The following is a 24,424-nucleotide window of genomic DNA, read 5'->3' on the forward strand; positions in this document are numbered from 1 at the left end:
TGTCCTTATCCAGAACAATGCACCTATTTTACTGTGTTTTTTATTGTTTTTGAGACAGGTCTCACTTTGCTAGCCTCCAGACCCTGGGCTTAAGTAAGTCTTTCACATTGGAAGAAGAACAGAAAAGACCAACAAACAAACAAAAAAACCCTGCTTGAGATCAAGAACCCTAGACTGAAAAATCTAAACCTGTCTTTACTGATATGATGTAAGTCTCTCAGGACTCCTGACTTTCAAACTGACAGGTCTGAATAATCTTCCTACCTGAGTCTCCCATGTAGCTGGGACTAAAAAGGGCACAACAATGAGCTTGACTCCATATATTTAAGTTGGGTATGGTGATATATGCTTATAATCTCAGCACTTGGAAAGATGAAGAGGAATATCTCAAGTTTAAAATCAACCTAAGCTATACAAAACCTGAGCTAGCAAAACCACCTCTCAAAACAAAAACACACATCCCCCAAAAAACAAAACACCATCACCAACAAAAAAATCCAGACTTACAGCCAATTTTAGATTGCTTTTTTATTGCATTTTACTACGGTGATTTTTTTCTCCTTACTGCTGACTGCTGATTTTGTTCCCTGTTTTAGCTTTAGTTTTCCTTGTTTGCAGGATCATTTTGAGAGTTCTGTTGTTTTTCTCTATAAATAACTTTGGTCTAATATGAGTTTTGGAACTGTCTTGACCTGATGCCCTGTATTTCCTTGTTTAGGACCAGAATGCATCATGCTCAACTCTGGGGTCTTCTGCCTTGTGCATTTCTGATTCTAATTAACCAATTCAGAAGGCAGGCTAGCTAAGGTTCTGGATGTGTGACTGTATCAACTTCCTTGCACTTATTTATCTGTGGAGCTTTAAGCAGTGGGCTTCCTCCAGTGTAAGGAGCATTTTAGTCTGCATTAGTCCATGGAGTAACTTCTAGCTACTTGTGCTTGCGCTTAGACTCACAGCTGAAAACACTTGCAGCTGTATCACCCCTGCTTTACTTACCAATTTCACTTGTGCTTCATGGAAACATGTAACTTTTTAAAGTCTGGCTAAATTTTTAATCTACCCTTTAATGACCATATAGTTGGAATGGCATTAAAAATGAACTTAAAGTGATATCTTAACTAAGATTCCCATTTTGACCTAATTTTGATGACTAATAAATACTAATAAAATAGTAACACTAATAAAATTACCTTCATTCCTTCTACATTATAGAGCAACTACTACCAAACAAGAATACATAGCTTTGTCTTACCTGCTCCAAGAGAAAATTATGTACATCTTCCCCTTCTGGTAAAAAGTCCTTCCAGCTGAGGTCAGCCTCCCTCCATAAGGCTCCTACTTTCTTATGGCTCTAAAACAGAGGTAAGACCAATTCATTAACTTTTACACTGGAAGAACAGGAAAAAAAAAAAACTTGCTTGAGATCAAGAACCCTAGACTGAAAAATCAAAACCTTTCTTTACTGATATGATGTCTCTTAGGACTCTTGACTTTCAAACTGATGTCTGAATAACAGTGAATCACTGAAGTACCTCTGTTTATGGTTCAAAAATTTATTTACCAGCTGATTAATCTGGGAATCTGCTAGCTAGCGTTTGGGCTTTATTAATATAATCACAAAAAGGGGAGGGATCCAATACACAGGGTGTATAAATTCAACACTGTCTCCTTTTCTGGTTTCTTTGTGGATGTAGAAGGTACTAACGCCATTCCAAGTCTCACTGGAATTCCTCGGCATGGTGGGTCACACTTATACTTCCTGATACAAGAATGCTTAAGGCAGTTGTTGTTCCTGAATTAGGGATGAGAAGTGTTTTAAGGAGCACAGGCTGAGCCCAAGAAACAAGAAAGAAGAGCTGTTGTCATCTGGAAAAATAAGAGGAGATACAAATGCATGGCACGAACAAAGTCACACTGACAATGGAGAACGCCAGCTCTGAGGCTGCAGCTGTCATCATAAAGCAGCGATGATGAACCTTTGAGCGTTCAGTGATAACAAGCAGCTTGCTGTGACACAAGTGCCAGAAGTTCCCCACCACTGTCTTAGAGGATGTATGTATTTCTTTTATGAAAGAACCTGACCAAAACCAAGCTGATAACCTTACTCAACCAGGGCTTGAAATCAAGCTGTCTGGGTGAGAGCTTGTGCTCTAGGAAAATTTGATTTTATTTAGAAATGTGAATTTATGTTTCTAAAAATAAAATTACCATCAATTTGAGTTAATAAGGACTAAAATCAAGTAGCACAAAAAAAAAGGATTTTAGACACACAAGCTAGATGAGTTCAGTAAAAATTTTAGTGCCAGTAAGCAAAGAATATTAACAGACAATCAGCAGAACCAGGGTACTTAATGAATCAACCCACAAATAACTATTACATAAGTGGGATACAGAAGGACTTCTGGAGGTCAGAGTGAGAAATGAAACACTTCTTTAAAAATAAATGCTTATAAAACTATCATCCCAATATCTTATGCTCAGGTTTGAGTATGCTGGAAGTCACTGCCGAATTTTGTGGATTTTTTTTTGATGTCTCTCCCTTCCTAGATATTTAATTCCCTCTGTGATGCCACAAAACTTCTCCAGCCGCTTAGAACTCTAAATGAAGCATTTCTGTGTGCTTTTGAAATGACTGGTTTAGATATGCCTTTTTCCCTCTCTAGTCTATAAATTCTTTGAAGGCTTATTTTTTAGACAGAGCCTAACAGAGAGTTTTGCAGAGAATAACTATGCAGTAAATATTTAGTTAACTAAAATGAATTTAACTTAAGAAATTCACTGTCAGGTGGAGTCATTTTTACCACCTACTTCTAATCAGACTAATATCCTATGAGTCAAAAGAAACAAAATTAATCACTTTATGAATCCTATCTTACACTGAAAGTAGTTTTCACTAAATCTATTAAGTATTAATGATATAGCCGTTTTGTTTCAAGAAAAGACAAAAACTTACAATTACAAGTAAAATGTATTGACAGTCTTTAGAAATATACCTAATGTAGTGAGATCAGACAAATCTTTCCCAAAATATTAGTACACTGTTAAGACAAATGTACCTTTGGAAGAAGCAAGTTTAAAGCAGCAACTTCATTTTTTTTTCGAAAGCTTACAGTAAATAGAAGTACTTGCACATTGAGCCCAAAGCTATTCACAGAATATCCAAGATCAAAATCACTGTCTTTCCTAACGTGTTATTGAGAGTGATACTCAGTTGAACACTCACCATTTGTTTGCATAGAAGGTGCAGTATTTCAGAAAGCAAGACCCCAGCTCTTCCAACAGGAAGTAAAGGTTTGCTAAATTCTCTGTAAAAGACAGGAGCTGTGATTAAATACCTCTGATCAAATTCTCTGTTCTATAGCAGTAGGCAGACAACATGTGCCAAACAAACAGTGTGCAACAGAAATAATACTGGGCAAGCCAAAGCTCCAGGACATGCTCTAAATCCTTCAAGCAGAAGTAGTTCCAAGATTTTAGGTTCACTGAGGAACAGAAAAGGGATTTGAGAATTCGTAGGTTTTGTCTTTTTCCTTAAACACTTCAGATAGACACATTACAAAGATCAGTGTCAATTAGTAAATTTTTTTTTTTTAACTGTTAAACTCTGCTTCAAGCTGAAAGGAGAGAACCACCTTCGGTAACAGGAAGTTATGAAGCTTAGTTCTTAGGTATGAAGTGCTTTTAAGAAAGCAAGTTCTGACCGCAGGGCTTGGTGGTGCATGACTGTAATCCCAGCACTGGGGAAGCAGAGGCAAGAGGATCACTGCGAGTTTGAGACCAGCCACAGTGAGACCCTGTCTTTAAAAAAAAAAAAGGAAGCTCTGCTTGAAAATATAGATGAAAGAAAGGGATCACTGTTTTTCATAGTCTTAAGTATTTCTCAAACTGTGTCCCATAGGTTACCAACAAATATCAAAATTATATCAACACTAAGAGAAGCAATGCTGAGTTAAAATCTAAAATGTTCTGTTTTACTATAAAAATCTTACAATCTTCAATATGCTGTACACGCTTTGTGAATCTCAAAGAGGGACATAGTGGTAGGCAGAGTTCTGAATATAAGCACTTTTTGCAGAAACACTACTGTTTTGAAGAACAGAAGTACCAGTCTGACAATGTAGTATCAATTTCTGACTCACAACCAAATCGAGGAATACTTTCATTGTAACTGTGAGCATGTACTATGTAGGTGTCATTGTCTGACAAACTACAATGTGAAAATGTAACTTCGTATAACACTGCAGTACTAGTAGACACAAGAGCTAGATTTAGTTTCTAGACACAATCATCTTCCACTTACATTAGCCATATTTATAATTATTGCTACCTTAAATGGACTACAGGGCTATGATGTCGGTATCAGATTGCTACACCTCTCTAGTGCAGATCTAAGTAACATTTTAACAATGAAATTAGACATCTACAATCACAGGCTGCATCAAGGAGTCTCCAGAGGCACTAAAAGGAAGCATTATGCTATAGAGCCAGCTGGTGGTTCTGTGTCAGTTAAACTTGATATACATCAAAGAAACAAGTACAACTTACATAATAAGTTCTCTCATGGAGATTCCACCTTCTTTTAACATGGGGGTCACCAGTTCAGCAAGGTACAACCAAATATGGGGAATATCAATGGCCATATCATCTGCCAATTCCAAGGTTTCTGAAAAACTGGAAAAGAACAGAAAAAAAAATTCAATGTAAATATAATCTCAGGACTTTGGGAACCTGAGGCAGGAGAATTGTGAGTGTAAGCCCAGCCCAGGCAATTTAGCAAGATCCTATCTCAAAAAAGAAAATAAAAAAAGGTTGAGAATGTTGCTCAGTGTGAAGGCCCTGGATTTAATCCTCAAGCTGGGGTGGGTGGGACAGTTAAGATTAAAGAAAGAGACCAAAACCCAGATACTCAACAAATTAAGCACCTACTTTGTTAGGCACTGATCTATCTGTAAATTGACTGATAAATAAATTACCCTGCTCAAAGGGCTTATACTAGTATCGGGGAGAAAAAGAGAATTGCATAGACAAACGCATACTTACAGACAGGGCTAATACTATACTCTAAGAGCATGACCTGTATATGGAACCAGACAGTGCCTAGAAAATCACTGTATTAAGGTAACATTTCAAAGACTTCCATGATGAGACAGAGAGTCATGTAAAGTTCTGGGGAATAATTATCCAATGAAATTCCACACTATTAAGGTTGAATACTGTATCTTCTGAGCCAGTCAGAAGTGAGGCCAGACACAGAAACAAAAATATTTGTCCTAGAGGACCTTATGATAGGAAAACTGGATGGATAAAAACCAGACTGAGAACATTAGTAATATTATCACTATTATTACACGTTATAACTGTTGTAAAGAAATGCTAATGGTTTCAGCCTTTTGTGCTGTGATGTATAAGTAGTTCTTAATGTGAAGAAAAATGAGTATATTATAAAACATAAGGATGTCAAATACAAAATACCAGCAGTCTCCTTTGGACTGGAAATCAATTATTCATTTAGAAGTGTAAAAAATCAAGACTTCGTTAATTTTTTCCACATGTAGCGTTATTAAAAAGTACAAAAAACAGGGGCTGGGGATTTAGCTCAGCGGCAAAAGCGCCTGCCTGGCAAGCGCAAGGTCGTGAGTTTGGTTCCCGTAAACGGAGAAAAACCAAAAAAAAAAAAAAGTACAAAAAACAGAGGTGAACTTATCTTCAGGAGACATATACATAATTCCAAATCATAGGGAAAGGGAAAAATGTATGCAGCTAAGGGGAGACTGCTTGCCTAGAGTGCACAAGACTCCAGGTTCAAGCCTCAGAATCATCAAAACTGCAACAATACAAAACCAAACCCAAACAAAAAGGAACATTTTTTTTAAAGCTCTACATAGGATTTCCACAGAAAAATTCTATGAAAGGCTAAAACCTTTTCTACGATTTTAAAGGGAAAACCCTAGTGTGTAGAAGCTCTCTATAGTTGCTTTGTCTTTGCACTCTACACAGCCTAAAACCAAGTCTTGCACAATATATATCTATCTATGGGCTGAATGAATGGAAAAGTGATAAACATGCCAGGCATGGTGGTGTATGACTGTAATCCCAGTAACTGGGAGGCTGAGGCAGGAGGATTGCCACAAGTTCGAGGCCAGCCTGGGATATATAGTGAGTTCAAAGCCAGCCTGGACTATATAGTGAGACTCTGTCTTCAACCCCCTTCCCTCTAAAGTTAGTAACAATAATAAAAGAAAAAAAACAGAGATACACTACAACCTCCCTTCTTGTTACACAGTGATCATCACATCCATTAAGACTGCACAGGCAAAATTCAGTAGCATTTCTATGTAGTAACAACAAACTGGCTAAAAAGGAAATTAAAGAAAAATCCCATTTACAACACAACAACAAAAAAATATTTAGATGGGCCAGAGATATAGCTCAGCAGCATAGCACCTGCCTGGCAAGCGCAAGTCCTGAGTTTCATTCCTAGTACCAAAAAAAAAAAAAAAAAAAATTAGATGTCAATTTAACCAAGGAGTCAAAAGATTGATTTATGTACTGAAAACTTTGTAACATTTATAAAAAGAATTGAAGAAAAAAAGTAAGTGAAAATATACCTTGACTTCACAGACTAGAATAATTAAAATTGTTAAAATATTCATACTACTTGGAGTGATCTACAGATTCAGTGCAATATATCAAAATTCCAGTGTTATTTTTCACAAAAATAGAAAAAAAAAATCCTTAAATTTTTATGGAACCACAAAAAACTCCAAAATGCCAAAACAAACTTGGCCAAAAGGACAAAGTTGAGAGGATTAACACTCCCTGGTTTCAAATAGGTTATAAAGTACTTATAATCAAAACAGCATGGAATTGGCATAGAAACAGACCTATAACCAATGGAACAAAATAGAAATGCTAGAAATAAACCATGCATTTATAGTCAATTACCTTTCAACGAAGGAGTCAAGAACATACAATGGGGAAAGATAGTCTCTTCAATGAATCACATGCAGAAGAATGAAATTGGGTCTTTTATCTTATAGCATCTCTAAAAATCAACTCAAAATACATTAAAGAAGTAAACAGAAAATCTGAAACTGTAAAGCTACCAGGAAGAAACAGTGAAATATACCACAACACTTGATTTTGCAGTATTTATTGGATACGATCCAAAGGCAGAGGCAACAAAAGCAAAAACAGACAAATGGTATTGTATCAAACTGAAAACTGTACAACAAAGAAAACAGCAAAGTATAGACAAATCATAGAATTGGAGAAAGTATTTGCAAACCATACATCTACTTGATAAGAGATTAATATCTAAAATATGTAAGGCAAATGACTTAGTATCCTAGATATGAAGCAAGAGGATTTGAGGCTAGCCTGGACAATTTAGCAAAAAAAAAAAAAAAAAAGGCTGGAGTATATAGCTCAGCTCTCTCTGGGTTCAAGCCTCGGCATGCCACCCCAATATTACAAGTCAATAGGTTTGCTACATATGTACTAATAATGATGGATTAGCTGAGAAAGAAATCAAGAAAGCAATTTCATTCTTGGTATCTAAACAAATATACAAACCTAGGAATCAATGTAACTAAGATTTACAATGCAAGTTATACAACACTGCAGGAAGAAATTGAAGACACTAGAACAGTGCGGCGAACCTATGGCACAGTGCTGCAGTGGACACGAAAAGCCCTCTGTTGCAGGTGAGCCAAGCTGCCCCAGCAGCCAAGCATCGGGTAACAGTTATTTTCTCTAAGCTAACACCTCATTATTCAGGTTTAGCTGCAGTGTTGGCACTTTGTGATTAAACAGATGGATCTGGGGTTGCAGTTTGGACGTTCAGTCTCTAAAAGGTTTGCCATCACTGCACTAGAAGATAGAAAGATCTCACTGGGCACGTTCATGGATTGGCAGAATTAATATTATTAAAATGGTCATATTACAAAAAAACAATCTATAGATTCGATGCAGTCATCGTCAAAATTCCAGTGATACTTTTCACAGAACTAGAGAACACAATCTTAAACTGCATATGGAAATACGAAGGACCCAGAACAGCCAAGGCAATCCTAAGCAAAAAGAGCAAGGCTGGGGCATTCAAATATTCAAATTTTAAGTTGTAATTCTGCTGGGGCTGAGGCTCAGTGGTAGGGCACTTCCCTTGCAATTGCAAGGTCCTAAGTTAGATTCCAACTGCAAAAACAATCAAACATAAAAAATTGTGAAATAGTTTTTTCAATACACAAAAACCAGGCTGAAATTGCAGAAGGCTCCTAAGGGTGAGGTACATAGTGTGACCCATGAAGAGGTCTGCTATTCTCCCAAAGAACTTCTTGAGAGAAGTCACTAAATTCCTTATATATCACAAGAAGTTTTCTTTCTGACTCTATGAGCAGAGGCCTGATGAGGGCAAGTGTAGGAATGCATTTTACAGTGGGATAATGGTGGCAAAAATATACACCCGGATCAGGCTGAGTTTGCTGATATGGGCCCATAAGGTAGGGATTCTGAATTTAATGTTGCAGCTCATGGAGTAAACAAAGGTGTTCGTAGTTTATTTGGTTGGCACGAGTATGGATCAAAAGATGGCTTACTGTGAATGAGTTAGAGATGCCTGGTATTCCACAGTTTACTGGGGATGAGGGGATTCAGAGGCTTAGGGAAACGAATGCTGGAATGGATCTGTCATGTTAAACCTAATCCTCAACACTGGGATGACCCAGAAAATGTACCCTTAACTAACACTGAGAAAGATTTGTGAGAGGGAGCACCAGCATCCTCGAAGAGCCCTGTCCCTGTTCTTCTCTGTATGCCAGATTTTACAACTGGGAAATTTAAGGGCAATGGGCTTGACTAGACCCCAGAGTGGCAGTAGTCAAGTGGCAGCACTTAATTGTCAAAGGCAGGATGCACATACTTACCATAATGGACAGCAGAAACAGAGCAATGAGCAGTATGGTCTAATACGTGTAGACTTACAGCACTGGCTGATCAGCCATGGTGCTCCCCAAGGGAAACAGAAGGGAAGCCTACAAAATTTTTGCTAGATTGATGACACTGAAAAAATTTAACAGTAAGTTAATAGAAACCTATTTCAAACTGTAGTAACAGGGAATCATGCCCCTTCAACCAGTTCCTGGATTTGAGCCAGTTTACAGGCCCAGAACCTCTTGAATGAAGGGGAGGCCAGATCACCTTAGAGAAGGATCCTGATGCACCAAAAATTTATAGTCAGTCCTTCTCCTATCCTTCCAAGGTGGTCTTTTACCCCAGTGACTGTTCCATGGGGGAAGGGAAATGATCAGACACTTCTGTACTACAGAACACTGGTTTTGAACTCACACTGATTCTAGGGGATCCAAAATGACTCTTACTGGCCCTGCAGTAAGAGTAGGGACATATGGAGATCAGGTGATCAATGCAGTTTTAGAGAAGGTCTGATTCACAGTGGGTCTAGTAAGCCCTTGAATTTATACTGTAGCCATTTCCCTGTTCCATAATGCATAGTTGGGACAGATATACTTAGTACTCGGGAGAATCCTCACTTTTGTTCCCTAACCTGTAGTGTGAGGGCTATTATGATGGAAAAGGGTAAATGGAAGTCATACGAGTTACCTTTGCCTGGTAAAATAGTAGACCAAAAGAAGTATCACATTCCTGGAGGGATTGCAGAGATTAGTGCCACCATTAAGGGTTTAAAGGATGCAGAGGTGGTGGTTCCCACTATATCTCCATTTAATTCTGCCATTTGGCCTGTAGAGAAGATAGATGGGTCTTGGAGAATGATAGTAGATTACCGTAAGCTGAATCAAGGGGTGACTCTAATTGCAGCTGCCATACCAGATGTGGTTTCCTTGATTGAACAGATTAACACATCTGCTTGGTATGCAGCTACTGATGTGGCAAATGCCTTCTTCTCCATACCTACCCATAAGGACCATCAAAAATAATTTGCTTTCAGCTGGCAAGGCCAGCAATATATCTTCACTGTCCTACCTCAGGGTTATATTAACTCTCCAGTCCCGTGCCACAACTTAGTTTGCAGGGATCTTGATCACCTCTCTCCCACAAGGTATCACACTGGTCCAGTACACTGATGATGTTATGCTGATGGGCCAAGGGAGCAGGAGGTAGCAATCACTCTGGATTTGTCAGTAAAACATCTGAGACTCAGAGATGGGAAACAAATCCAATGAAAATTCAAGGTCCATCTACCCCAGTGGTATGGGGCATGTAGAGATACCCCTTCTAAGGTAAAAGGTAAGTTGTTGCATCTGGCTGCCCCTACAACCAAAAGAGGTACAATACCTACTGGGTCTATTTGAATTTTGGAGGCAATATATTCCTCACTTAGGTATCTTAGTCTGGCCCATTCACTGAGTGACTCCAAAGCTGCTAGTTCTGAGTGGGGCCCAGAACAAGAAAAGGCCCTCCAACAGGCCCAGGCTGCTGTGCAGGTTGCTCTGCCACTGGGACCATATGATCTGGCAGATCAATGGTACTTGAAGTGTCAGTGGCAGGTATGGATGCTGTTTGGAGTCTCTGGCAGGCCCCCATAGGTAAATCACAGCAGAGGCCTTTTAGGATTTGGAGCAAGGCTCTGCCATCATCTGCAGACAACGACTCTTTTTTTGAAATGTAGCTCTTGGCCTGCTACTGGGCCTTAGTGGAAACTGAATGCTTGACCATGGGATACAAGGTCACTGTGCAACCCGAGTTGCCCATCATGACCTGGGTACTATCTGATCCACCAAGTCGCAAGGTTGGACATGCACAGCAATACGCTATCATTAAACCGATATGGTATATATGTGATTGAGCCAGAGTAAGTCCAGAGGGTACAAGTAAATTACAGAAGAAGTTGCCCAGATTCCCATGGCTTCTATTCCTCCCATGTTGCCTTCTGCTTTCCACCATGCACCTATAGCTTCATAGGGTGTCCCATTTTATCAGCTCTCAGAGGAAAAGAAGGCTAGGGCCTGGTTTACAGATGGGTTCTGCATGTTATGCGGACACCACCCACAGTGGACAGCTACTGCATTATGGTCCCTTTCCAGGACATCCCTGAAGGACAGTGGTAAAGGGAAATCTTCACAATGGGTACAACTTCAGGCTGTGCACCATGGTAGTACATTTGGCCTGAAAGCAGAAATGGCCAAATGTGTGATTGACTGTATACTGATTCATGGGCTATCACCAGTCGTTTGGCCTGTGGTCAGGAACTTGGAAAGAACATAACTAGAAAATTGGTGGCAAAGACACTGGGAAAACAGGTATGTGGATAGACCTCTCCATATGGGCAAAGGATGTAAAAATACTTGTTTCCCATGTAAACTCTCACCAAAATGTGACTTCAGCAAAAGAGAACTTTAACAATTAAGTGAAAAAGATGACCTGTTCTGTAGATAATGGTCAACCTCCTCCTTCAGCCACCCCTGTCACTGCCGAATGGGTTCATGAACAGAGAGGACATGTTGGCAGGGACGGAGATTGCACATGTGCTCAGCAACACAGACCGCCACTCACCAAGGTTGATCTGGCTACATCCACTGCTGAATGCCCAATATGCCAGCAGCAGAGACCAACACTGAGTCCCTGACATGGCACCATTCCCCGGGATGATCGCCTGTGACCTGGTGGCAGTTGATTATATTGGAGAGCTGCCATCATGGAAGGGACTGTGCTTTGTCCTTACTGGCACAGACACTTATTCTGGATATGGATTTGCCTTCCCTATACATAATGCTTCTGCCAAAACTACCATCAGTGGACTCACAGAATGCCTTGTCCACCATCATGGAATTCCACACAGCACTTCCTCTTGATCAGGTAACATATTTTACGGCCAAAGAAGTGAGGCGATGGGCTGATGCTCATGGAATTCACTGGTCTTACAGGTTTCCTCACCATCCAGAAGTGGCTGGATTGATAAAAGATGGAATGGTCTTTTGAAGACACAGTTACAGTGGCACTAGCTTGCAGGGCTGGAGCAAGGTTCTTCAAAAGGCTGTACATGCTTTGAATTAGTGTTCACTATATGGTACTGTGTCTCCCATAGCCAGGATTCACAGGAATCAAGGGGTGAAAGTGGGAATGGTACCACTCACCATTACCTCCAGGGATCCACTAGAAAATTTTTGCTTTCTGTTTCTATGACCTTATGTTCTGCTTAGAAGTCTTAGTCCCCGAGGGTGTAAAGCTTGTACCAGAAAGCGCAACAATGATACCAATGGACTGGAAACGAAGAAGACTTTCCCCCTGGTCATTTTGGTCTCATGTTTATGTGGAAACAAGCTAAAAAAGGAGTCACAGTGTTGTCAGGGGTGACTGACCCAGACTATCAAGGGGAAACTGGATTATTACTGCACAACGGAGGAAAGGAAGAATATACTTGGAGTATGGGTGATCCCTTAGGGTGCCTGATAGAATTACCGTGCCCTGTTACTAAAGTCCATGGGAAATTACAACAACCTAATCCAGGAAGAATGACAAACAGTCTAGAACCTTCAGGAATGAAGGGATGGTCCACTCCACCAGGGGAAGAACCAAGACCTGCTGAGGTGCTAATACAGAATGGGTAGTAGAAGGTAGTACTAAATACCAGCTACACCCCCAGAGTAAGCTATAAAAATGAGGATTGTAATTGTAATAGTTTTCTCCTAATACGACTCCAATGTAATATAATGTTAGTAGACTTAATACTGGTTCTTAAAGGATTGTTAAACTTATGTTATAGTGTTCAAGTTATGAAATATTAAGAGTTAAGCATCAACCAAAGAAAACTTTCCTTCTATTCTGGGGAGGAAATTAGTGCATTTCTGTTCGTATGCAGGATACTTACAACACATTAGGTATAATTACTATTATTATTATTATGATTAGTTTTAGTTTTTTTGAGACAGGGTCTCCCTATATAGTTCAGGATGGTCTTGAACTCACTTATGTAGCCCAGGAATTCATAGTAATCATGGCCTGGAACTCATGGTAATCCTGCTTCAGCCTCTCGAGTGCTGGGATTACAGGCATGTGCCACGAAAGCCAGCATTTTAGGTGTAACTATGAGTTTCTCTTTGTATCTGGAGACTAGTTTAAAGAAATGTGTCTGGTTGTCAAATTAACAAGAGGTGGATTGTGATGTTTGTGTCAATGTGTGTAACTGAATCTCAATTAAATTGGCTCAGGAATTCTACATGCAAGAGTGTGAAAGACCCACCTAAGGGCAGTTTGTTGCCTGGAAAGGGGAAATGAAGGATAGATCTGAGGATCTGCTTCTGTTACTTCACAGGAGCTCCAGTCTTTACCTTCACCTTGGAAATCATCTGGTTTCTGGCATAGACCCTTCAGCTGTCCATAAAAGACCCATTGGCTTCCTGCTACAGACTTGTGTGGAACGTTGCAATGAGCTCCAGACCTGACTGGATCCATCCGTCTCCAGTGTGCAGAAAGGCCCTTTACACTCTATGAGTGGCCACTGCAAGCCAATCTGGTAAATTCTTTTTTTTTGGTACTGGGAATTGAACTAAGAAGCTTGCATTTGCCAGGCAGGTGCTGTGGCACTGAGCTATATCCCTGGCCCGTAAATTCCCTTTTTTTTTTTTTTGTAAATTCTTATACTTGTATATCTTGTTTTATATCTGCTTTTCTAGTAGACACTAACTGATACTGCACTCTTTATAAAAGTAATAAGCACTAATAAAATGTATTTTAAAAAGATGAATGATAAAGGCTGGTGAGGATATAAAGAAAAGGGAACTCATACAATTATTGGTGGAAATGTAAATTAATATACCTGCCATGGAAAATAGTATGGAAATTCCTCGTAACACTACAATTATAAGGCCAGATGCCTGCTTGTAATTCCAACACTGGGGAGGCAGAGGCAGGAGGACTGCCCTTAGTTCAAGGCCAGCCTGAACTATGTAGTGAGACCCTGTCTCAAAAACAAACAAACACTGAAATTACAATATGATCCAGAAATCTCACTTCTTGAGTATATGTCCAAAAGAAATGAAATCAATGTTAAAGGAATAATCCTATTTATTACAGAGTTATTCACAGAGGATACAGAATCAAGTATACATCAACAGGTGAATACAAACACACACACACAGGACTACTACTCAATCTTAAAAAAGAAGACCATAACAGGCAGATTATAGTTAATAACAATGTGTTATTTATTTCAGTATCACTAATAAATTTCAAATGTCTTAAACTAAAAAAATAAGTGAGGTGATGATTATATTAGATTGATTTAATAATTTAAATTTAAAAAATGGAATTGTCTGCAGCATCTTCCACAACTTGTGTTATAGTAACTTAATAAAAATATGAATCTTGCTACTGATAAGAGCTAGTAAAGACATTTAAGTATGAGATTGGTCAAATACATATAAGACTAGGGGCTGGGGATTTAGCTCAGCGGCAAAGTGCCTGCCTGGCAAGCGCAAGGTCGTGAGTTCGGTTCCCGGTACCGGAGAAAAACCAAAAAAAAAAAAAAAAAAAAAACATATAAGACTATGTAAGTATAGGTAAAAACAGAAAGATTAAAAGATAACCTTCTTATACTTTGGCATTATCATCATAGGATTATGACAAAAAAACAACTTGTACTAAAGTCTTACTCAGGGTCTTCAGTGTTAACTAGTACCTCCTGCAATTCTTCATTTGACACTTGTATGCATGTCTATAGGGTCTTTTCCCAAGGTAGAATTGGCAGAAAAATAATAAAAGTTCCAGAAAAGTAATCAGCGAAGAGGCAGGAATTTCCTCTTCAAAAAACACCTCCCCAAAATATATATTAATGTAACAAGCTCCCTACAGAGTACATATTTGGTAGGTATTGTTAAGTCAAATTTTTACTACTTTTGGTTTTTATTTATTGATTACACTTTTAAGGTCATTTTGAGTCTATGGCGTATAATAAATTTCACTAAAAGTACTTTTACAAGACGGTTTTTAAAAAGTTCTCTAAAATCATGATAAAATGACTATCAGAGCTGTTTCAAACATATCTACATATACAATAATGCACCTGCCTACTTAATTTGTGTCATGAAGTATCTAGAGTCAAGTTCTTATATTTCCAAAAGATGGCTTAATGCTTTTGTGAATGTTTTATACACAGCAACTATTTCTGCTCACAGTTTATAGCATCTTGGAGGAGAATTCCGAAGAACCTAAACTTTATTTATAAAGGCAATTTTTAACTTCTGCTTACTTTACCACATTGTAGCCTGTACGTTGTCAAGGACACAGAAGAGAGAGATGGTAATTACTAGCGGGGTTACCAGGCATCACATACCTGGAGGCCTCTGCTTTTCATACTTCTCAGAGTCATTCCCAGCGCAGGGAGCTAGGCATAAACTGCTTTCCCAACTGTATAAAAGTTGGCTTCTCAGCAGTAGCAGCATCTAGGAAAGTTGATGTCTAACGTTCTTCCATTACATTATGGAAAGGCAGAGATCTTTGGATGTTGAGAGTGTTGAGGTTCCAATGAAATGCCCTCTCTGGACAGTGGAACTTATATAAAATAAACCAAGGCTTTACAAGGGTTGGGAAAATCTGATCTACTTGTAAAAAGATTCTCGGGGGATAACGAGGTGGGGCTACCCCTTTGCTTCTACCTTACAAAAAGGTGAACACCACATTGTCAGATCTCTCCATTTAGGAAGGAATAGTACACTTTTTGTAAGTCCTAGTTAGCGTTAACAAATTATCAAAAGGCAGGCCTGGAGCTCCTGCTTCACAGAAGGAAGCAGGGATGGAAAGTGATGAAGTAACTGCTGAAACACAGAAGAGTTCATCTCTTTTTCTGTTTAATAATAGGTAGCTGTGCTGGTTATGCAAACAGCAGCAATAGATCCACTGCAATAAGACTGTAGTCACTATATCGGGACAAGACAGTTTTTTTTCAGGAAACCACACGCAAGAAAATGCAACTGTCTCAGAAGTCCTACAAACTAAGCTAGTATCTCGTCAATTCAATTATAGCCAGTGGAAATAGACTATTTCTTCTGGAATCTTTGTGGATATAAATGAACTTCTGAGTATTATAAGAGAGAGAACAGGGCCAGGGATATAGCTCAGTGCCGTAAGTGCTTGCCTGGCAAGTCTGAGGTCGTGAGTTCGATTCCCAGTACAAAAAAAAAAAAAGACAGAACATGATAAACAGTCATCTAGTGTTCTCATTTCCAGAATATCATGGGGGAATATCTCATAATACCTGGGTAAAAAGTGAAATCATTTGCTCTTACTATTTATATTGGTTACTGCAATGAACTGTAGATTTCTCTTATAAAACTGGGAAGTCATGCTGATCCTAAAGGTCAATGAAGTTATCCTGGTCCTAAAGGTCAATAACCACAGGAATTTTTGGCAACGTTTTCAATGAAGTTAACTGGCTCAAATAGTCTTAATGTAGCCACACTCACTTAATTCAGGGAAGTCTAGCTTCTTCCTAAAAGACAACTTCTTAATGACCCTAAGGACAAGTATAAATTCTCTAGTACCATGAGGACATCATCATCATTCTTTACAAAATTAAATGAGTCCTTAATAACTAACTAGGCAGAATTTTTGCTGCCATCGATCCAATATGCATATGCCCATGTGAGTATGAGACAGTAGATTCAAGTTTGATGTCTTGACCTCAGGAAGTTTCAGTTCCTGTTCCTTTACACAGTGGACATCTGTCAGTGACAGATATACGTCTTTGTTTTCATCTGTTAAAAAATTTGGTAAATAGAAATCAAGAGCAAGTTTTTTTTGTTTTGTTTTGTTTTTTTACTGTATGCAACTTTCACCTTAAAGATTGATTTTAAACCTTAGCCAGGGTAAGATTCTGTGGGTGAAGTACGAACACCACCTGTGGTAAAAGTGTATCATCAATATACCAGGCCAGCCATGGTGGTGCATGCTTGTAATCCCAGCACTCTGGGAAGCAGGGACAGGAGGATGAAGAGTTCAGGCCCACAACTTAAGTCTGTCTCAATAAAAATAAAAAAAAAACAAACAAACAAATATGGCTGGACATGGAATTCAGTGCAAAGACCTTGAGAACTCAATCCCCTATGCTGCAAAAATAAATCAATCAGTAATTAATTTAAAACGAGTAATTAATTTAAAACAAGAAGTGGTGGTGCATGTCTGTCATCCCAGGACTCTGAGAGGCTGTGGCAAGAAGAGCTCAAGTGTTGAGCCCAGTCTGGGAAACTCAGTGACACTCTGTCTCAGTATTAAAAATAATAAATGGGCTGGGGATGTAGCTCAGCATGAAGGTCCTAGGTTCAATCCCTAGCATCATAAAAACAAACAGTTAAAAATAGAAAAACCAGAACCTGATCAAATGGTGATATAACTCAATTGAGCTCACCAACCAGTTGCTTACAAAAATCACATGAAGCCAACCTGGAATAGACTAAATCATTAAAGAAATGAAGTTATGATCCTTCTGCTGGCTGAGAATAAATACAGAAGCACTTCCGTGCCAAAATAACCATAGAAGATCAAAAGAACAAAGTTTTAAGTCCATTTTCAGAATTTTTCTCACAAAGAAAAGCTTTTATCCTTAATGAACATGAGCTAGGCATGGTGGTCCCCGCCTGCAATCCCAGCAGCAAGGGAGGCTGAGGCAGGAGGTTTGGAGACTTACCCGGGCAACTCAGTGAAACCACCTCAAAAAACAAAACAAAACAAAACAAAACAAAACAAAAACCACATGCAAATCTTTAAGTAAAAGAGCTGGTGAAGATCTCAGAGATTCCTATCAAGTAACATAATATCAACATATTATATCACATCAACATGTTAGAGGGGACTCATTTTCATTTTTGGAAAAAGTATCACCCAAGGAGCCTAGTAACCAATGCCACTTTTGAGGAGGATACTCACCCTTTAAAAAAGTCCCGTTTGCTGAGTTTTTCTGACTGCACCAGCTGATAGAGTAACTGACCCATGTGATCCCTGGTGATCTGGCTCCTCTCTAGAGTAGACTCCACTCCCACTCTCACGAACACATGTAGGAGGCCTTGGGCGTTCAGCTCTTCCACACATTGCATGGCTTCCTGTTAAAATTGCAGATCAAACAGCTGGGGTGTTAGTGCACACCAGTAATCCCAGCATGCTGGCATTCTGGGAGGCAGAGGCAGGAGTACCATAATTTTGAGACCAGCTTTGGCAACTTAGCAAGACACTTTCTCAAAATAAAAAGTAAGCAGGACTGGGGATGCAGCTCAGTTTAAAGGCCCTGAATTCAATTCCAGCACTGCAACAAAAGATAACTTTAAAATCTTTTACTCTTGATAAAAAGCCTCCAGAAAGATCTAAGACCAAGATAGTTTTTCTAATTTAAGGTTTTGCTTTTTCTTTTTGTGGTACTGGAGACCGGACCCAGGACCTTCACAACGAGCTATATCCCAGCCCTTTTTATTTTTTGTTTTGAAATAGGGTTTCATTAAGTTGCCATGGGTGGGGCTGAATTTGAGATCTTTCTGTGTCAGCCTCCCACAGCGCTGGGATTATGGCACTTGCCATCACAACCAACTTTGGGTTTTGCCTTTTAAACATAATAATGCTCAGCAAAATGTAGGCTGATATAGGCAATATTCGTCACATTAAGAAAAAACAAAACAAAACAACAAAAAAAAGAAGTATAGAATTGTGTGCCGGAAGACCCATCTGCTTGGAGGCTGAGGAGAATCACTTCAACCACAGGGTTTAAGGTTATCCTGAGCAATGCAGTGAGACTTACATGTACTCTCTCTTTTGGGTGAGTGGTTTACTGGGAACTCACCCTAGGGGCTTTGTACTGTATATGAGCTACTGTATATGCCAGTCTTTTTAAAATTTTTTCATTGTAAATTTATTACTAGCATACATCTACAGTACATACTGAATATTTTCCTCTTGGTGAGTTGCTATATGTACTTGCCACGTCTTAATCTTTTCACTTCCCCTTCCCCGCCTCACCCTTCCTTCCACTTCTAATCCCTTTTCCATTTTCAAAAGATCTATCTCCCTGTTTCCTATTATCCTTTTTTTTTTCGCTTGCATTATTTATACTTTGGTTTTTCCTAAAAGATTTTATCTTTTATTTCGAGACCAGGTCTTCTTAAGTCACTAGGTTGCTCAGACTGAGCTGAAACCTGCAATCTTCCTGCCTTAGCCTACTGCAGTGCTGAGATTATAGGTGTTTGCCACCATGCCTGGTTGCTTGTTTTAGAAGAAAGGAAGGAAGGAAGGAAGGAAGGAAGGAAGGAAGGAAGGAAAGGAAGGAAGAAAGAAAAAGGGAGGGAGGGAGGGGAGAGGGAGAGAAAATGGTATATCTTTATAAGACTAACACATTTAGGTTAACAATTTTATGAAAAAGCACTCAAAGGGCAAGTCAAAATATGTTTCTCAAAACCATATATACTTATTTTATAATCATTTAAAAATCTCAAAATGGTGTAAGATATAGAAAGCCAATGTCATGATCCAAAGGCTGAGGTTATTCTGTCTGGGAATGTGATATTTATATATTTCCTAAAGTAACTGTATGATAGGAAGTTAAAGCTAAGAGATCATTATATTCCAAAGTCACACAATATTAAGCGGCAGAGTCAGGATTCAAAGCTTCATGTGTCTTCCTTCACCATGTAGGTTTTTAGCCTCTTTGGAATATATCTATTGAGTACATAAAATGTGCCAGCCCTATTTTGAGGGCTACAGCCTGGATATACTACAGTGAATATATAATGAACAACATTTTCTGCCTTAATGGTGCATATATCATAGTGGTTAGAACAAGTAAGACTGACCCTAAAGATAGGCAATAAATAAATGATCAACAGCTACAAAAAGAAAAATAATGTTTCAGTGAAGAGAAGGGGAACTAGGCAGTAGGGTAGTCAGAGAATACTACAGGGAAGGTCATTTTGAATAGGACCTCAAACCATGAGAAAAATCAGGTAGCAGGCAATGTTGTGAATGAACTGTTGGGACATGGGCAGCTGATCCTTTATGCAGACACAGGGAATCAATTTCTGCTAGGAGACATTTAATCTGGTTATGTACTAAAGACTGAATATACTAGCACTCATTTTTTAGCCAGACACAAATTAAGGGCTCAATACATATTATTTATATCACTGTTAATAACAACACTTACTAAGAAGATGTTAGAAAAAAAACTCCTTCCTTAGGATGAACTAAGTTTTTAGCTCAACACACTAATACACTAAAGCAAATAAAATAAAGCATAGAGTGCTCTCAAGCTAAAAGCCTGCATCTCAGGGTTCTTATTTGTAAAAACAAGTATTACAGAAATAACAATTTTAGGAGGGATCTTTCTTTTTGGTTATTTTTGAGACAGGGTCTTGCTATGTAGCCCAGGCTGGCCTTGAACTAGCGATGATCCTCCTGCCTCAGCCTCCCCAGTGCTGGGACTACAGGTTTGCGCCACCACACTTGGCTAAGAAAGGTCTTTTGAAGATTACATGAATACATATAAAATATGTAGACCAACACCTAGCACAGAGTAAATCCCCCTCAAATATCTAAAATTATCCCCTATTTATTACAGCCATGATGAAGGCCTACCCAAGAGCTCATGTTTCTCCAGTGAGTACTCTTGTTACACCTAAGTGTATTAATAAGGTCCTTTTCTCTTTATACCTTCAGTTCATCATAGTTTTCCTCATGACTTTGTATATCCTTCAAATGATGTCAGAAGCCAACCCCTACTGCTTTTTCCCTTATTGTCTCTGCTTCTCATCTTTTATAGCTCTTCAATTTTCTTGTTAGTCTTTTTGTATTTCCCTATCTCTATGCAAGAAAGAAGAGCTGGGCTGGCAGTTTACAAGAATACTTCTCATTTTCCAGAAAGCTAGCCAGCGATATGCTGTACATCAGGGATGTTCCTTAGCTCTTTTCAGTTGGTATTCACTCATTTTGCATGTTTCCAAGGGTTTCTGCAAAGCACTCCTCTCTACCTTATGTGGCATCAGAAACTTCTTCCTACCTCTGGATTTTAGAAATTCAGAGATACCCAAGGTAATTTCTGCGTATAGAAAGCAGAAAATGATTAGACTGTAAAGATTATAAGTAATTTTGGAAGAATTTTTAATAATGCCAAAGCAAAAGTAGTTAATATATCTGACAACTATTTTAAGAGTGTGGTTTAACAGATAAGTCATTCCAGAGCTCAGATCACTAAACTAGATTCCAGCATATGATCTCTCCTAAGACCTTACAATTTAAGTAAGTGTGAAGATACTGGTTTCTGGCTGGTCTCTGTCATGAAACTGCAGGGCTCATGGTTTTAGGTGGCATGCCTATCTTGCCATATTAAAATGAAGATCAAGGAAAAGGTAAGAGTTAAAAGAGAGTAAATTCAAAGCCATGTCTTGACATTTTTCACTTAGGCTGTCTGACCCTTGCCATTGGTACCTCAGCTTTCCATTTATGAAATCAGGTGAAAGAAATGCCAGCAATACTTTGAAATTAACATGAGAATGATGATACAGTGACTGTAAAGACCAGGACAGGCATCACTGTAACAGCAATGCCTCATAATAATAATGGGTTGGCCAGGTGGTGTATGCCTGTACAGCCAGCACTCTGGGAGGCTTAGGCAGGAAGATGGAAAGTATGAGCCCAGCCTGCGTACTTAGTAACTTAGCAAGGCCCTATGTCAAAAGTAAAGAAACAGAAAAGGGCTGTACATGTAGTTTAGTGTGAAGGCCCTGAGTTCAATATACAGCACTGCACCAAAAAAAAAAAAAAAATTGGTTGGTTTTTGCTTATTATCATCAGTTACTCTGGTTTTTCCTTAGATTGAGATACCCATTCTTTTCTACCACTCCATCTTCTGAACTCAGTATCAATTTAGGTAGGCTGACCTGGCAGTAATGTACCAGAGTTAGGCAAACTGAACCCTGTGAATCCTGGATTACTCAAGCCAAGCCTTATCCAATCATAATGACACCTGGACCATGGATGTAGCTCAGTGGCATAAGCGCTTGCTTGGCAAGCCTGAGGTCATGAGTTCAATTCCTGGTACCAAAATAAAAAAAAAAGTACAATCGTGATGATGCTTGATTAGACCAGAATCAAATTACTCTGTCTTTCTGTCATAGGCCTTTCTGAATATGAGGTGTGATAGAAAAATACGCAGAAATATTTATTATATAAAAAATAAAAAGTATTATTGTACAAGACACATTGCAATCAGCTCCCCCAAAACACTTCTCCTCACTTTAAACACATCATTCCTGCCTCTTTCTTTCCCTCCCATCCTTCCCTCCTTCCTTTGGTTGAGACAGGGTCCCACTACGTAGTTCAGGCTGGCCTTAAACTTACTATGTAGCCCAGGGTGGCCAGGAGCAGCAAAGCCTCCAGGGTGCTGGGATTACAGTTGTGTACCACAATGTCTGGCTTCCTGCTACTTTCTGAAGCATTCCTGAAGTTCTCTTACATGAGTGTCTTTAGTTGCACTGTTACAGCTGTATCCTGATGTTCTGAGTCCATTTAAAATGTTTAACTTTAATGGTTATTTTGACTTTGGGGAAGTGCTATATGGTTCTGGAATTTCTGAAGGCCTGGCAGCAGGTCGGTCACCTGCAGGCACACCTCCTCCAGACTCCTGCTCCCAGAGCTGTCTCACAGCACATGGTTCTAGAGTTCCTCCACCAGCTGGAACGCCTGGGCCAGAGGGGAGCGCAACACATCTACTGCCAGGAGGTTCTTGTGCCAGGGAGACATTGAGGTTTTCACAAAAATCTGCTGGATGTAAGCCACCGGGGCACACACATACCACTCAGGGCGCTCGCTGGGCTCCCCTGGCCAGTGGTCAGGGTCACGAGGGGGTGGGGCATAGTCCTTCACCAGGGTGGCAAACTCCACAGGGCCTGTGCCTGGCAGGGGCAGCTTCAGCAGGGGGTAGCAGCAAGCTAAGATGCAGATAGCCGTGAAGAGGACAATGGGAACGGGGTAGAAGGTGCCAGATCTAGTGAAAAAGGACACACTGCACTGTTTTTATAAGCCTGCCCTCTGGTTGAACGGCAGCAACAATATTCAGTGTACTTTTGATCACATCTTATAAAGACACGAAAAAGGACTTTCAGAACTACCTCAGAAAGTGGCATGAACAATGGGTAAGTATGTTTTAACCAAGTTGTGGTGGGGTATTCTAAGAGGAATTAATAGCAATGTGTCGGGGCTGGGGATTTAGCTCAGCGGCACGGCACCTGCCTGGAAAGCGCAAGGTCGTGAGTTCGATTCCCAGTACTGGAGAAAAACCAGAAAAAAAAAAAAAAAAAAGAAAAAGCAATGTGTCTTTTACTGTTAAAAAAAAAAAAACTTTTTTTGTTTTGTTTTGTTTTTTAGAGACAAGGTCTCTCTGTGTAGTTCAGGTTGGTCCTGAACTCAGTATGTAGCCCAGGCTGGCCTTGAACTCGCAGTGATCCTCCTGCCTCAGCCTCCTGAGAGCTGGGATTACAGGCATGTGCCACCATGCCTAGTCCTTGTAAAAAAATTTAGAAGAAAAATTTAAACATTCACCATATGTTTTGAATGCCTTTTGCAGTTACTTTCTTTCTTTTTTAAAATTTCATTTACCTTAAAATCATTAATGTGCAGAAATTCATCAATGATAGGTCTAGACTTCCTCTCCATTTCTTCTTCTGATAATGTAGGCTTCTCAGGGGCTGACATTGCTGAAATCTCTGATTTCCCTATGAATGAGATCAAAAAAAGGAGAAAACTAAAATAACAAAAATTACCATTAGTATGGTGAGATCATGGTTGACAATATTTATGTGTTCTTACACTTTTTTTTTTCAGTAGAAACTTTTAATAGATGTAATTTGACAAATGAAGACAACACAGAAGTTCTTTATTTTATAATAGAATGCACTGAGTAATTTCATAATCTATAAAAGTAATAAGATTGAGACACATGATGAACCTGTATAACTAGAGCTTTTCTCTTCCTTTCTGTATTTAGACTCTTCCTCATTCCTTCACGTTGCACAGGTTGGGCCCTACGGACCACAGTGCTAGCCAAACTGCCTGCGACACTTCCCTACACCTGCCATGGCTTCTCCTACAAATTTGCTCAGCATACTCCTACTGTCCGGAATACTCTTTCCCTCTGCTCCACACCTGTCCCTCTCTGCAAACTTGTTTCATCCCTACAGGTGCTTCAGAGGAGAAAAGTCGTCTCTGTTATTCCCCTGCCCTGATTCTAGATAGCTGCCTTGTTAATAAGCATTCTCATAGAACTAAATTCTTTTCCTTCACAGAACTTTTTTTAGTTCATATTTTGCAGTCTTACTAGGAACAGTAACCCAGTGTCTAGCACTGATAATCAATTATCCAGACTTTAATGTACACGGATCAGCTGCGCTAAATTATTCACTACACATAATTTTATGTCTTA

The 24,424-nt window shown here is 39.3% G+C and overlaps 1 protein-coding gene across 7 annotated transcripts in view; it reads right to left on the minus strand.

Annotated features, from left to right (window-relative positions):
* Positions 1 to 24,424, minus strand: part of Eif4g3 (eukaryotic translation initiation factor 4 gamma, 3) — a gene marked incomplete at its 5' end in the record, with an annotated part of 297,239 nt that overhangs the window by 15,806 nt on the left and 257,009 nt on the right. For all 7 annotated transcript variants that reach the window (XM_013519513.1, XM_013519514.1, XM_013519512.1 and 4 more), the window contains 5 exon segments: positions 1,253 to 1,351; positions 3,224 to 3,305; positions 4,546 to 4,671; positions 17,896 to 18,068; positions 23,602 to 23,717. In XM_013519513.1, the coding sequence (XP_013374967.1) occupies positions 1,253 to 1,351; positions 3,224 to 3,305; positions 4,546 to 4,671; positions 17,896 to 18,068; positions 23,602 to 23,717 (596 nt within the window).

This window comes from Chinchilla lanigera, unplaced genomic scaffold (genome assembly GCF_000276665.1).
Source record: "Chinchilla lanigera isolate Chin_1 unplaced genomic scaffold, ChiLan1.0 scaffold00051, whole genome shotgun sequence".
Taxonomy (NCBI): domain Eukaryota; kingdom Metazoa; phylum Chordata; class Mammalia; order Rodentia; family Chinchillidae; genus Chinchilla; species Chinchilla lanigera.